This window comes from Octodon degus, unplaced genomic scaffold, assembly GCF_000260255.1.
Source record: "Octodon degus isolate 3935 unplaced genomic scaffold, OctDeg1.0 scaffold00087, whole genome shotgun sequence".
NCBI classification, from domain to species: Eukaryota; Metazoa; Chordata; class Mammalia; order Rodentia; family Octodontidae; genus Octodon; species Octodon degus.
In genome coordinates, this window is record NW_004524663.1 from 5,548,980 (window position 1) to 5,564,318 (window position 15,339).

At 39.0% G+C, this 15,339-nt stretch overlaps 1 protein-coding gene across 3 annotated transcripts in view; it reads left to right on the top strand.

Moving 5' to 3' along the window:
* The window catches only part of Dock8 (dedicator of cytokinesis 8), a 219,560-nt gene that overhangs the window by 61,125 nt on the left and 143,096 nt on the right, over positions 1-15,339 (top strand). For all 3 annotated transcript variants that reach the window (XM_023721892.1, XM_004637170.2, XM_023721894.1), the window contains one exon: positions 2,233-2,304. In XM_023721892.1, coding sequence (XP_023577660.1) covers positions 2,233-2,304 — 72 coding nt within the window. The remainder of the gene's footprint in view (positions 1-2,232; positions 2,305-15,339) is intronic.

Genomic DNA, 15,339 nt, shown 5'->3' on the forward strand with positions numbered 1-15,339 from the left:
TCCAGAAAGCAAGAACCGTGCCCTTCTTGGGGAACATCTTTTCCTGTTGTCAGCTACTTTTTTCAGATGTACTTTGTCACATGTTACCTTCACTTTGGTAGAAAATCATTTAATTTTATTTCTTTGTGTAAAATTTACTAGGTTAATTACCTTCAAATATGGCCAGAATCTTGAAAAAAAATCTGTTTAAACACAATAAATGTAGAGGGAAGAAGTTCTTTTTGATAGAGAAGACTTTATTTATTTATTTATTTTTTAAAATGTATTTAGTAGGTATCCAGGATTGAAAATATCCTGTGGACCTTAAATCAGGGTCCACAAGGTCTCACTACACAGATGGGACTTGTAGTGATCCTCCTGTTTTTCAGTCTTCCAAGCACTGGGATTACAGGCACGCACCACAAAGCCCCATCTCATTCAAAGTCTCAGCATGCCCCGGGGCAAGGCTGGCATGGCAGGCTGGGGATCGAACTCACAGACCCTAAGCAGGTGCTTTAATCCACTGAGCTATCTGGCTGGCCCTTAGAAGAAAAATATTTTGTAACATTTTTTTTTTTTTAGTAGATTATCTGGCTGCTAGAACTTTTAGCTAAAACAATCATCTGCCTGACTTTAAAACAATCTCTACTCTTTTGGTTGTTGCCACAGTCTTCTCTATAAGCAAAACAAGCATCTTCGTGATCTTGAGCGTAAACAAGGGTTGATTCTTAGCGAGCACCCTGGGTCCAGCCCAGCACTGTTTAGCTGTGACAGTGTGGTTTTAAGTGCAAACCCTAAAGGTGAACCCCTCCCCTGTGTGGCTTGAAACAAGATTCTTAGCATCTCATCCTTCTGTAAGATGAGGTTTATAGTAGTGCCTGCCCTGTGAAGCTGATTAGGAGCCTACTGAAAACATGTAAAGCAAATACATGAGTGACTGGTGCATAATAAAGGATGGATAGCATGAACTGTTACCTGTAGCTCTTAGTAAGTACCAGAAATCTTCTAAGCACTTTCTACACTAACTTACTTAATCTTTATCACAATTCCCTAAAGAAAGTGCTCTTACTATAATCACCAGTTTTAGGTGAGGAAACTGAGGCACAAAATGGTTGAATAACTGCCCCAAGGTCAAAGAGCCAATAAGGGATGAACCTGGGATCTGGGCAAGCAGAGCTCAGAGCCCATGGCTGAATCTTTACAGCATTTCACCTTACATTTACCAGTGAGTTTTGTTCTTAGCCCCTGTGTTTGTCAGCTTTCTCTTACTGAAACAAATATCAGCGATGAGTCAAGTTAAAAAGAGAAAGGGTTTGTTTTGGCTGACAGATCAAAGGTTCCAGCCCATAGCCAACTGGCCCCATTGCTTTGTGCTATAATCCCGTGATGATAGAAAACATCACAGCAGAGCTGGTAGGGGGAAGAAGAGGCCCATTCACTTCATGTTTCGGTGTAAAAGACAGAAAAGAAAAGACACGGAAGCCCCACAATCCTATTCCCGGGCACAGCCCAAAGATCTACAGCCCCACGCCCTAAAAGTTTCACCCCTTGACAGTAGCAACAAGCTAAAAATGCAGACTTCCCCACGTGGTCCTAGAGGACATTCAAGATACAGACTATAATATGATCTTTTCACAAATGAGAACATTAGGACTTGTAGTGTTTGGCCTATTTATACCTCGTATTAATGTACTCATGACAACAAAGGGTTTTGCTACTAGTGTTATTTCTGATTTCAAGATTTATTCCTTCGAAGTAGGTATGGTGGAGGCCAAAGCTAATGTCTGCAAAATTATCAAAGCCTGAGAGGGCTGTTCTTTTTCTTGGCTTTCTGAGTGGAGAATATGAAAGCCCTGACAAAAAATGCACATGAACAAAAAATGACCCCTGTTAGAAACTAATATTTATACTTATTTTTCTTCTATTGTAATTGGTTATAACTATTCTGCTTGTCTTGTGTAATAGGTAAAGCCTTGAGGGATAGGGGTAGTTTGATGATTCTCTATGGTAAAACTCACAAAGCAGAAAATGCCTACAAGCTTACCTCATCAAAGGAAAAGTCTCTGTGTCTCAGGAATATTTTAGACACTTGAACAGGCAAGAACATCTTTAGGATTCAGGTTGATAATGTGTTTGAAATCCTGTTGTGCCATGGGTTATGGTAAATGATTGTTTTGTTGATTTTTCCCAGTAATACCATTTATTTATTTATTTATTTATTTATTTATTTTTGTCCTTTTTCCACCTAATTAGGGTGGACCTGGACCCTCATGTCAAAGATTGTGTTCACACCTATACTCGGGAGTGGCTAATTGTGAACCGGAAGTAAGTTGCTTTTTTTCTTTCTTTATGTGTAAATTTCAATTTCATTTGTTAGCTTTCTCTTGCTTTTTTCAATTAATAGACATTTTGAGAAGTTTTATGTTAATAGAAAAATTGAGAAAAAAGTCCTGAAAGTTCTCATACCCTGCATGGCTAATATCCTCCCCTTCCCCCACGTACAGTTTCCCATATCATTAGCATCTTGCATTACTATATATTTATTATAACTACTCACCCAATGTTAGTTAGTTAGTTAGTTAGTTAGTTTGTTTGTCTGTTTGTTTTTGGCAGAACCGGGGATTGAACTCAGGCCCTTGCGCTTGCCAGGGAAGTGCTTATTCCACTGAGCCATCTCCCCAGCCCCTTACTCACCCAATGTTGATACACTTTTATTTTTTAATCAAAATTCTATGGTTTACATTAGTGTTTTTTTGATTTTGTTTTGTTGGGTTTGTGGGTTGCTTAGAATTAAATCCAAAGCCTTGGGCATCTTAGGGTTCTACCACTGAGTTATACCTCTAGCCCAAGTGTTCATATAGTGTGCTATACATTCTGTACATTTTGACAGATGCATGACACATATCTGCCCTTGCGGAGTCTTATAGCATAGTTGCCTGCACTAAAAATCCTGTGTCCCCCAGTTCAATGCTCCTGCTCTTGCTGATGATCACGTATCTTCTTCCTGTCTAATTTTACCTTGTTGCTTCATGTTTTCTGATAATTTTGTAGTTCATTTCTTTTTTTTTTTTTTTTTTTTTTTTTTTTTTTTTTTTTTTTTTTTTTTTTTTTTTTTTTTTTTGTGGAACCGGGGATTGAACTCAGGCCCTTGCACTTGCCAGGGAAGTGCTTATTCCACTGAGCCATCTCCCCGGCCCCAGTTCATTTCTTATTGTCACTGATAAATCTTCCATTGTGTGTATGTACCACAGTATACCAACTCATCTATGAGAACAGATACATTTTGAACATAGATAGCGTAACCTTTAAGCCAGGTACCTCTGCAGGCCCCTGTGGTCTCAGCTCCTCCAGAGACTGAGGCAAGGGAGATCTGCGGAGCCTAGGAGCTTGAGGCCACCCTGGGCAGCATAGCAAAGCTCATCTTGAAAAGGAGAATAGAGCTTTTCTTGTTTAATTTTTATCTGATGAATTCCTGGGGAAAGTAAATACTGTAAATGAAGTGAAAATTGGCATTAGATTCAAATCTGTCGTTAAAATTTATGAATTAGAAATAAATTACTTGCTAGCTTGCCTATCAACTTTTTTTTTTTCCCCCCCTACGGAACTGAGGATTGAACTCAAGCCCTTGCGCTTGCCAGGGAAGTGCTTATTCCACTGAGCCATCTCCCCTAGCTTGCCTATCAGAAGGGCCATTCTTTCTTGCTTTCACCAAATGTCTCAGGACACTGCTCTGAACTTGTGATCTTTATGGTACTGATCTGGGCAGCACTGTCTCGTGAGAAATACCTAAATCCACTGAAGGAGTCTGTGTGTGTGTGTGTGTGTGTGTGTGTGTGTGTGTGTGACATCAGAGAATCTTTGACAAGACATGAGCAGCTTGAAATTAGCCTCACCTCTCCTGTTACTCCAGTAAGAACTACTGTTCCCTGGGATAAATGATGAAAAACTTAGGAACTGGGTTTTAGCCAGCTCCTGGAAGTGAACCATTGAACTTGCACTGATATTTTCTGGAATAATGTCAGTATGAATACTATTTTCAATAGCTGAGGAAGAGAAAGCATTACTTAAAAAAAGTAATTATGAGAAAGTTAGATATGAATCCATTGACCCTTCTACTGCAAGTGGAAAACCGAGTTTGCCAGGCAGGCAAATAAAATTATGTCCTGCTGGAAATAAATAAATGATTTCAGAACAAGTTGTTCCCAAGTTTTCCAATGTTATAATTAGAAGTACTTTTTGGATTTTAAAGTTCTAAAAAAATTCTGAGAAGGAATAAATCGAAAGGTCTATTTGACTAAATTTGGTTTTCTGATTTATTTTCTATGTGAGAGGCACTGTACTTTTTCATTCCTCTTGGCAGTACAAACTCCTGTCTTTCATAAACTCAAAAGAAACAAGAACTTTATTTAGAGTACCCCTTTTGAAAAGCATAGGAAAACAAAAACCAAAATAACTCAATTCCACTATATATAGAAAAACATCTCTAACCTTTGATATATAGGCTTTGCCTCATGTTTCTTTTAGGGTATTTTTGTATAAAAACTAAATCAAATTGTGATACTAGCAAACATTTTTAGTTTTTACAATAAGAAGTGATAATATCTTTCTTTACCATTAAATAGTATTCAACATTGCCAGTAGTGATTGTATATGGATACCAAAATTCATTTAAGTAATTTTAATGTTGAGATGATTGCCTATTTTTCATTTTTATACGTAAAATTTAAAAGTGTCCTTATCACTGAAATGTTTTACACACTTATGATATTTTTCTGCTGGAATAAATCTCAATAATAGAAACTTCCAGGGCCGAGGAGATATAGCTCAGTAGAATAAGTGCTTGCCAGGCAAAAGCAAGGGCCTGAGTTCAATCCCCAATTCTGCCAAAAAAAAAAAAAAAAAAAAAGGAAATTTCTGGATCTAAGGGTATGTGTCTTGGGAAGAATAGATTTTAAAATATTAATAATATATACACAAATCTTTACAAATATTTAGTGTTATTATTCACTAATATTTCCACTATTTTTATTAGAAAATTGTCTTGTATTTACATTTTATTTGATCATTAAATGGGGTATGTTTTCCCATATATTTATTGGCCACTTGTAATCTTTCGTTGGTGCTTTGCTTATTTGTGAAATTTGCAAACTCTAAGCTATTTGACATTTATATATTTAGGAGCACTTTTTAAAAAAGACATTAGCCCTTGATCTATCACATCAACGTTGTCTTTTTGTCTTTTCTTCATAATGCAGTATCTCTCTCAGCTTTATGTTTCACAATATACTGGGGACAGGCAGAGATTACTCTTGACCTAGTTCTCTGCACACCTGTGTAAAACCAGCTGGTGAACAAGTAGAAACATGAGCCTTCCAAATTTATTTTCAGTTTCTGGCAAACTTTAACTAGCATTTTGTTGAGAGAATTTATTTTTCCATTCCTCTGTTTGGTTCTGTGTGCTCTGAATTGGACACTCTGCCCACGAAAACTGTAATTCCAATACACACTCCTGCCTGCCAGGTGTCCTTCTATCTCTGTGTGTATCCATAGTGGTTTACTTGGGAGAATCCTCACCTATGCCAGTCACCCTTCCTCTTCCAGCTTCATGCTTTCAACTCAGTTGTCTTCTAAGCATTGTTCCTGTGTGACTGTAGAATGACAGCAGAAGGAAAGAGCAAGAGGAACATAGCAGTTCACATCAGCGAGGCCAGGAAGCTGCGAGAGCCTTCCTGAGTAGACACAACAGCGAGGAAGCGAATTCAGCTTAGTGTTGACCCTGTTAAGGGACTGGTAGCAAGGAAGATGTACAGAACCTCCTCTCTAGTCCATGAGCTTCCCTGTGGGGGAGACCAAGTGTGGTACTTCTTTCCCTGTCTGAGCAACATCTGATCCCCAGAGCTTCTTCCCAAATGCAGGGGAATCAGATCTGCTGGTTTTGGTGAGTTTCCGTTTCTTTGGTGTCTTCCCAGGGTAGGTGATTTACTGGCCTGCAGAGGAAGAGGCGATAGGGACTGCTGGCCAGTTGTTAATTAGCTATTAATTCATTCACTCTCTTTTGAATATTTCATATGACAAAGAATGCATGCTCATTTTGGAAGAAAGAAAATAATATGAACTTAATATCATTGAGTGGAAAGCAAGTCTGTTGGCCCTCCACACCTCCGCCACCACCGCGCTCTCACAGCTGCCTGTCCCCCATTCCCTCTTCACTGCCTGCAGGTCAGCACTATAGCCTTCTAGATCTTCCTTTCATGCTTTCAAAAATGTATGTGGCTGTGTTTTACTTAAAGATGTACATATGCATGTCTTCTATACATTAGAAGTATGCACAGTGTTTTTCTAATAGCCTTGAAATAATTGTGCCAAACATCTATCCTAGTCTTTGAAAATGATGCCTTGATTCTCTCCAAGGGTGAAGGAATGTATTCTAAATTGCAGAATGTTTATGACAGTGAGCCCTAGGGTTGTCTCTCCTTTCCACAAGTATGAATAATACTAAGTGTACATTTGCCCCTACACATGTATGTGAATATTCCTGAATGGAGAACTAAAACCACTGCCCCTGATAAATTCTTATAAATGTTGCCACATTCATCTCTAGAAAAGGTGTACTAATTCACCCCATTACAAACTGGGAATGAAACTACCCTTTTTCCCTCTATGTCTTTGCCAGTGCAGGATATTATAAATTAAAATAAAGCTTCATTTCTCCCAGTCTTATTGCAGTTATTTAAAACTGGAAGCTATCATCTACTTTCTAAATACTGTTTCATATCACTGAGTTTTCTTTATTTTTTATTCTAAAGTCTCAATTAAATATATTTTTACACTACAGGCTGACTTCTGCCTATAGATCTTTTTTCAAGTGAAATGAAAATATATGTTTCTGTAAATATTTATAGCAGTTTTATTTGTAATTTCCTGAAAGTACAAACAAACCAAATTGATTTTTTTAAATACTATATTAACTTTATTTTTTTTCTTTTCAAAGTTTTATTGATAAACATATAGCAATGAGACAGTTTCAAATCAAATCAAAAGTACAGTTTCAACAAATAATACACTGCATATATTCTTCTTAGTGGTTAATTGCTGTACAAGATGCAGACTTGTGATCCTACTTACAAACACCATTAGAAAAAATCATTCTATTCATTAAGAGAATGCAACTATATATCTATCCCAACCACTTTGAATACACAGATACAAAATGGACATTCATAGTTATACCCCAATTTTTTTTTAAGTTCCGTTGTTGAATATTATAGGTGTAAACAAACCAAATTGTACTCAACTGGGTAAAGGAAAGAAAAACTCTAGTCAGCCCTTACATTGAAATAGTACTGCGCAATCAAAGGGAAGGTACTGCTGGTATGTGCAACACTATGGCTGAATCTCAGACACAGTACGCTAAGTAAGCAAAGCCAGGCCAAGAAAGATAACTGCATGATTCCTTTTTATAATGCCATTTCTAAAGAAGGCAAAGTTATAGAATCCGAAAATAGGTCTGCAATTGCCATTGTCTGAGCTCAGGACAATGAGTTGATCATAGAAAAGGGTAGGAAAATTTTAAGGACTCCTGGAGCTGTTTGATGTTTTGATTGCAGTGGAAGCTTCACAATGGTAAGCATTTGTTGACCTTGTAGAGCTGAACTCTAAAAAGAATGAATTACATACTAACTCAAAAGTGATGGGTATCAGACTAAGATAGTACCTGGTACTAAGTAATTGTTCATTATCTGTATGGTCTACTGTTATCGTTTATGGAGCAGGTATAAATAGATTCAAATCCGGGTTCTGCTGCTTACTAGCTGTGTGATACAAGGCAAATTAACTGATTTCTTAGTGCCTTGGTTTCTTCAGAATGAAGATAGGAATTAGAATAGTACTCCGATTACAGGGCTCAGAGAGCTGGCTCATTAGTAGAGTGCTCACCTAGAATCTCTAAGGCCCTGAAATTGATCCCCAGTGTTGTTTTTTAAAAAAGAAAGAAAGAAAGAAAGAAAGAAAGAAAGAAAGAAAGAAAGAAAGAAAGAAAGAAAGAAAAGCAGAAGAAGTAATATGTTAGGAACTTTTCTCATTGCTGAGACAAAATACCTGGCACCCAAAGTTAAGGGGATACTTTTAGCTATGAGTCCTTGTACACATGAAAAGAAAATTAAATACTTCCAATATATAATGGCACAAGATAAACATTTCTATTCCAAAAGGTACAAATAGGGGGATACAAGTGAATGGGACCAAAGCAAGTCCAAATCCAGCAGGCCAAGTATTAAGTCCTGTAGTGTCATGTACAGCAGCATCCAAAACAATCTGTACCAAAATATGAACTCCTAAGAGCGTGGGTGGCTCCACCCCTACAGCATTGTAGGTGGTCATAGCTCCCGTGGCTTCTCTCGTGGATCAGCTCTGCTCTCTGACAGTTTTCCTCAGCAACCCACATTCTGGCTTCTCCAAACTTTTGGGGTCTCCAGTGCACTTTCGGCTTCACACACTGCCCTCTTAGAGACGCGCTGCCTTCTCCTGAAACCTTGATGGCAGCCTGCCAGACCTGTAACTCCTGCATTCTGCATGTACCTACAACAACACCACGTGGCTGATGCCAAGGTCTGCTATCAGCTGCAGCAGTATCCAGGCTTAGTTCTCTCTTGGTTGTAGAAGTTGAGTGTCTATGATCTAGTTCTTGAGGAGCAACTTCCCTAGGTGGTTGCTATTATGAAACGTGGTACTCTGGAGCTCTCTTCTCAGAGCAAACTCTTGGACCTTTGCAGCTCTCAGGCTGTAAAGGCCAAAGTCCTTTTGCTTTTCTGTGATGACCTCAGGCCATCTTTTTAGTCTTCTATTCCTTCTTCACAATCAAGATATCTGCTTTATCTTTGAAATTCATGGCTGTACTAGAGCTTCTTCTCTGGTCAAACTCACAACATTTTATATTATTCTACTGCCCTCTTTACTCTTGATTCTCAACAAAGATCTGGCTAAAAGTCCCCAACAGCAGCCATAATACCTCAGCAATAGACTTACTTGAAATTTCTTCTGTGAGATTAATTAGTCTACTGCCCTTAATCTCAGTCTCAGGAAAGGTCTCTAAACACTAGTGAAACATAGACAAATTTTCTGCCATGCTATAATGCTCATCATCTGAAGTCCACCAGCTAATGCAATCCCTTTTCTCAGCAGAAACCTCCCAAGCCTGGTCTTTACAAGCAGGATTTCTATCAGAATTCTGGCTTCCTGAGCTCTTGACTAGAATCTACTAGAGGGCCAGACATTGCAGCTCTACTTTTTCATCAGAATCTGCAAACCTTTCCAAACTCTTCCAACAAGCCAGTCCCAAAGACTCCTATACCACATGATTAGTTGTAGTCCTAGCAACAACCCCACTTCTCTGGTACCAAATTCTGTGTTAGTTCCTCGTCTTGTTGCTGAGACAAAAGATCCAGGATCCAAGGTGAAAGAGGGACGTTTCAGTTAGCTCACAGTTGGTAGAGGTTTCAGTCTGTAGTTGGCTAACTCCAAGGCAGAAGGGCACATGGCAGTGGAGCATCACAGAGAAAAACAGTTTGTGACTTCTACAAGGTAGCAAAAGTAAGAAGGGGCCTTAACAGCATATTTCTGCCCCTTTTTGTGTGATCTAGACTATTAGGAATTAGGGCTGTGCCAAACCAATCAGTGGATACACCCTTAATCCCAGCATCATACACTCTAGATTTAGCTCTCTCTGAAAAAGCCCTCTGACCACATGAGGCTTTGGGAGCACATCTAGATGCAAGCCATAACAAGTACCTACCTTAAAGGTTAGTTGTAAACAATAAATAAGTTAGCCTATGTAAAGTACTTCAACGATTTCTTGGTATAAGGTAATAATTCAGTAACTCAGCCACCATTGATGATGTTGATGTATTATTGCAGAATATAGCTCACTTTTTCTTGCCCAGCTGACAAATACATTCAGGTAGACAAAATGGTAAAACATTATACATAAAGGAAAAAAACCAAGAGGACAAGTCATGCTGTTGAAGATTTATTTTAATTCATTTGATGATCCCAGGCAGGTTTTACTTCATAGATGCTGTATACATTCAGGAAGTACAGATAAGATTTGGAAAATATGACTTTCATACTTTGGTACCACTTTATATCTTAGTATTTAGTTCTTAGCTACTTAAAAGTCAGCCTATCCAATATACTCCTTCCAAGCAAGAAATCTTCTGATGATCTTATGGTGGCAATTTAGTAAATGTTATCTACTATTTATAATATTTATTAAACGTTAAATATCAGAAAACACAGTTGCATTATCATGTGAAAGGAATCGACCAAAAACTCTGTCCCATACATCTTTGTGTACACTGCTGTCTTCCTCTGAAGAACTGTACTTAGTGAGCCCACTGTGCCTGCTGTGGGCATGTCTTTTCGTTCAGAACCACACAGGCAAACATGGATTTAGTTAGCTCTTTTATTTTCCAGTTATCTCCGTGCTGATATTACATTTCTCTATAATATCTGGTGATAAGTTTTTATGCTCTTGCTATGGGTGGTAATGGCTTTGAATCCCACTTGGGGAGCAGAGGAGGGGAGTAATAGCCTCCCCTCACATCATTGCATTTGCCACTCAAGTTCTATAATTGAGATGTTTAAATCAGACAGTTAGGGCTGCCCGTGAAGGTTGGAAGAAAGTTTTTAATAGGGAAAGATTAAGCTATCCAGAAATGTGAACTACTTAATGTTTGTTGGGGGAAAATGTATATTCTTAAATATTTGTCTGTGTTCCTTAGACTGGAAGATTCTTTGAGCAAATACCAGTCTGTCTTCCACATCTGTAGCACCAAGTTTGTATCCATATTCTAAAGGAAATAGCCATTTTTCTCCATGGCTTTTGAAAATAGTTATTGGTTTTATGTCTAGTATGGTGTCCTAATTGCTTGTTTAACCTCGTCTAATGTCTGTATATCTTGAAAACTGTGTGGATTGATGTTTTACAGTGCCTTTTGTGTACTATTAAGTATTTTACACAGTATTATTTCTGTGATTTTCCCTAAATGAGTCAAGGTGTGATTAAACTTCAGAAGAGTTTTGATATGTTGGTGGTGAGTTGAACTCTTAAGTAATTAAACTTGTTTACATGCTATTTGTTCTTGGTGAATTACAGCAATGGTGAAACATTTCATGAGCAGTACGGGCAGCGCCATAAAAGCCCTTTGACTTTACCTTTCATCCTGGGTGATTAAGGCAATTCTGAAGGAAGGTCGAGCTTAAGGAGAGCAAGGATATCAAGGAATGGGGTATCATCTGTTTTATGACCCCATATTTTACTCCCAGTGAACTGGTAAACAATTAAAATTCAAACACATCGGTGCATATAATTCAGTTACTCCCAAAACACCATAAAAATGTCTCCCTGATCAATAATTGCTTATTATGACACGCATTTGTTGTGCTGCTGTCAGGTGCTTAGCTGTTTGCTTTCTTAAACTATGGAAGGGAGCCAGGACCACCAGCCTATGCGGTAGCCCAGAGCACGCCAGCAGTGGCGGTCGCTGAGCTGCTCTCCACCTGCAGTGCGGGGTCTCCGTTTCCCCGTGTCCAGACCCTCTGTGGCCCCAGTCAAAGGCCAGACTTCCACAAAGCCCTCCCTGACTGGTCAGAAGCAACCCCCTTCTGTGAGTTTACAAAACATATAGCTTATATTTCTTATAGAAGATTCTGCCGTGTTCTACATTAAATTCTTCTTCCTGTTGTCTTAGTCACTTTCCTGTCACTGGGACAGAATACCCTACGCCTGCAACATAGAGGAGCTGGCTCCCAAGCAGGAAAGGCATGAGCAGAGGGCCTGGATGAAGGAAAGCTGCTCCTGCTGTGCCAGCCAGGATGCAGAGAGAGAAAGAAGGTGCTGGGGAGGGGACACACCGTCCAAGTCACACACCACTGGCCCACCTCTTCTGACCAAACCCCAAATCCATTCAGCTCTGCACTGTGGAGTGGATTAATCCCCTGAAGGGTACTGTGCCCCTGGGACCCATTCACCTTCCAAAAGCCCATCCTCTGAGCACAGGAGGCTAGTGGAAGACATTCTAGATCTAAACCATAACCCCTGTCTAAATTATATCCCTTGTTAGATGTGACATATTTCTTACAAGACTATGACCTCATTGAGGACAGAAACCCCTTCACAGCTAGAATGCTTGTGCTGTCCTCTTTGAGGCCTTACAACAGGAGGTAACTTTATAAAGACTGGATAAGTGGAAGGATGAGTGAAACTTTAACCAACAAATGTCAGTATCATGTTCAAAATTGTGGTTTTAGCAACACAGCTGAGAAGGGAACTTCATGACTACCTGGAAGTGGTGGTGGACTGGAACAAGTTTAATTAGAGCAACAGACTTGTTCAGACATTCTTTTTTTATTTTTTATTTTTTTGGCTGGGGATATCCTTAAAGTAGAATCCTGAAATAGGCATTTTTCAGAACTCTACCCTTGTTTCTGATACCTAAATAAATTTCCCACATTGGAAAAAAAAGCTATGTAGTTCAGCATATCTATGGGTGCAAAGAAATTTTAAATTCAGCATATCCTTAAAATTAGCGTGGCCACACTTGTAATGCAATTAATTACCATTGCATCTATGGATAGCATAGGTGATACTAATAAGAGCTATTGTTTATGGTGCTGGCATGTGGCTGTCTTCTGAGATTCTCTGGAAGTGGAGCCTGACGTGGAGATTGACGTACATGTGATGTTCAAGGTGTGAAAGCCTGTCAGGGAATAAGTAGGAAGGACGGGGAGGCAGACAGCACTGACTGAAGATGGGGTCTCGGGTCTGTTCTAGTCTAGGTCTACTGAAGAGTATTCTAGAGAGTCAATCACACTGTAAAGCTGCCTCACTGCCCCAATTTGGGGCAAGGAGTGGGACTATTGCACCTCTATACCAGTCAGGCGTCGGTCACTCCCACCAAAGCAAAGGAGGAGGTTGAGGGTGTGGGGAGATAAGAGGAACTACTCACGTGTCTCTAGGCGTGAACTCATAGCAACTGGAAAATTGATATTAAGGTGGGAAAAGGCACTCTCATTGGGGCACCAGTAGTCTTTAATACAGTCCACGCGCATAGCAAACATCATTTTCCTTTTATTTTGACGCAATGTCAACTTCATAGAAAAGCTGCTAGTACACAGACCTCCTCCTCCCCTCCCCAACCATCTGAGAGTGAACTAACCTGATTCTTCATCACCCCTGAATTCCTTCAAATGACAATGTTCTCTAATAAGACCTCTTTAAAAGCGCCACATTTGGAAGATTAACATCAATACTCTAGTACCATGGAATCCTCACCCACTTCTTGGCTTTCACCAAAAGGATTCACTTTCAAGTCACATGTTACATTTAAATGTCACATGTCTTTCATATCATTCATGCTTCAACAGTTTTCTCATCTATTTTTTTACTTTCATGACCTTGAAATTCCAGGCCATGGTTTAGAATGCTTGTGTGGGTCTCTGATAAATACCCCCATTCATTTTGTGTATATCAACGTGGAGTTATAATTTCCTACTTTATGGAATATTTTAATCTATTTCTATCACGTACTTTGATGACCACAATATCCTCAGCTGACAGGTACGAATCTCTGCCTCTGACTCTTGCTCCTGGCATGGCCCTGGAGTCTTTGCCTAGGATTGTACATCCTTGCTTTCTAATATAAGAGTTTTTTTATTAACTTTATTGAAAACAATAATTACATATCATATTAAAAATTGTAGACAAATATTGAAATGTGAAAGATGTAAGATATAGACAGAGTGAGTTTTAGAGAAATATTTCTGAAATGAATACATCGCATGAGATTAATAATAGATTGCACATTGTAAATAAATTATTTACAAGCTTAAATGAATATAACAATAAAAATTGTCCAAAATAAAAATAAAGAAGAATTTACAGATCAGTCATATAACATAGTTCATTCTGTGTCAAAATCAAGAAACTTATATTCATATAATTAGAATTCTCAAAGTAAAAGAGGTAGGCAATAAATACATAAAGATTTAAAATTTCTGAAATTTAATTGAACTCATAACACCACATTTCCAAGAAAAATGAACCTTTTGCACAAGAAATTTGAATAAAATCATACCCAGCTACACAAAAATGAAATTGTCCAAAGCTTATTGCAAAGAAAACAATCATTAAAGCATGTACATTAAAAAATTAGCTATGGAAGAACAGAATTAAATAGCATCATATTCCACATTAGAAAGAAAAAAAAAGACCAAGTGTGTAAGAAACTAGAATAATTAAAAGACTGAAAGGAAGGGAAAAAAAGATCTGTCCTCTTTGAATTTTACACTTAGCAAACATACCTTTGAAAACTAGAAGTAAAATATTTTCCAGTTATACAACCTCAAAATATTCTAATACCTCCAGACGTAGCATATAGGAAATAACAAAGAGCATAATTCAGAAGGCAAGAGAAGTTGCTGTATGCTCCTGGATGAAGAATAAAGAGCTCTCAAAATGATAGTTATGCAGGACTATGTAAAATATATTGGATGAACCCATTTAAAAGGTCATTAAAGATTTCTATGAAACAGTATCAATCTTATGTCGGGTTATACACATATTTTTTTTTTTTTTTTTTGTGTGTGTGTGTGTGTGTGTCTAAAAGATAGGGAAGAAGTAATATAAAGTCAATGGAAAATGGAAATACACTTTTTAAAGTTTCTAATACTAGGAGAAAATATCATACCATGTCTTTCAAATAGATCTAATATAAGATATTTCGGGATCTTCTACTTTTCCTTCTGTGCCTCTGGCCCAGTCATTGCTCCAGAGTGCTCTGATATGGTTCACTGGGAGATGGCACCTAGGTGCCAAGTGGGAGTGCTGTGTGTGCTCGGTGTCACTAAGGTTGTTCCTCCCGCGCCTCTCAGTGCGCACAGCTGAGAAGGGTGCGGTGCGGGCAGGCTGCACGCTGGGTGAACCAAGCACCGTGAGTTTGAGTTGATACTTGCAGTTCCAGCCCAACCGCTCAGTATTCATTCCAGTTTTCTCTTCTTCACATTTAAAACCCTCTTCTCAGTGAAAGATCTGGCTCCCATTGTCCTTAGTATGTTTGCTTAGCTAGTTACTCGCCCTGAGCATGAGCGTGGTGGTCCCCTCCCCGCATCGCCAGGCAGCGGTTCTCTTCTGGTTCCGACGCCTGCACACCCTCTCCTGCGTGGCTGCCCTCTTTGGTTCACACCGACAGTGTCAGGGCACCTCTGCAGAGTGACGCCCTTGTCATCCGCCGGGGCTCTGACCCTTCATGCCAGGCTTCCCCTCCACATTTGACCCAGGCTCTGTATCCCATGCCCACATCTCCA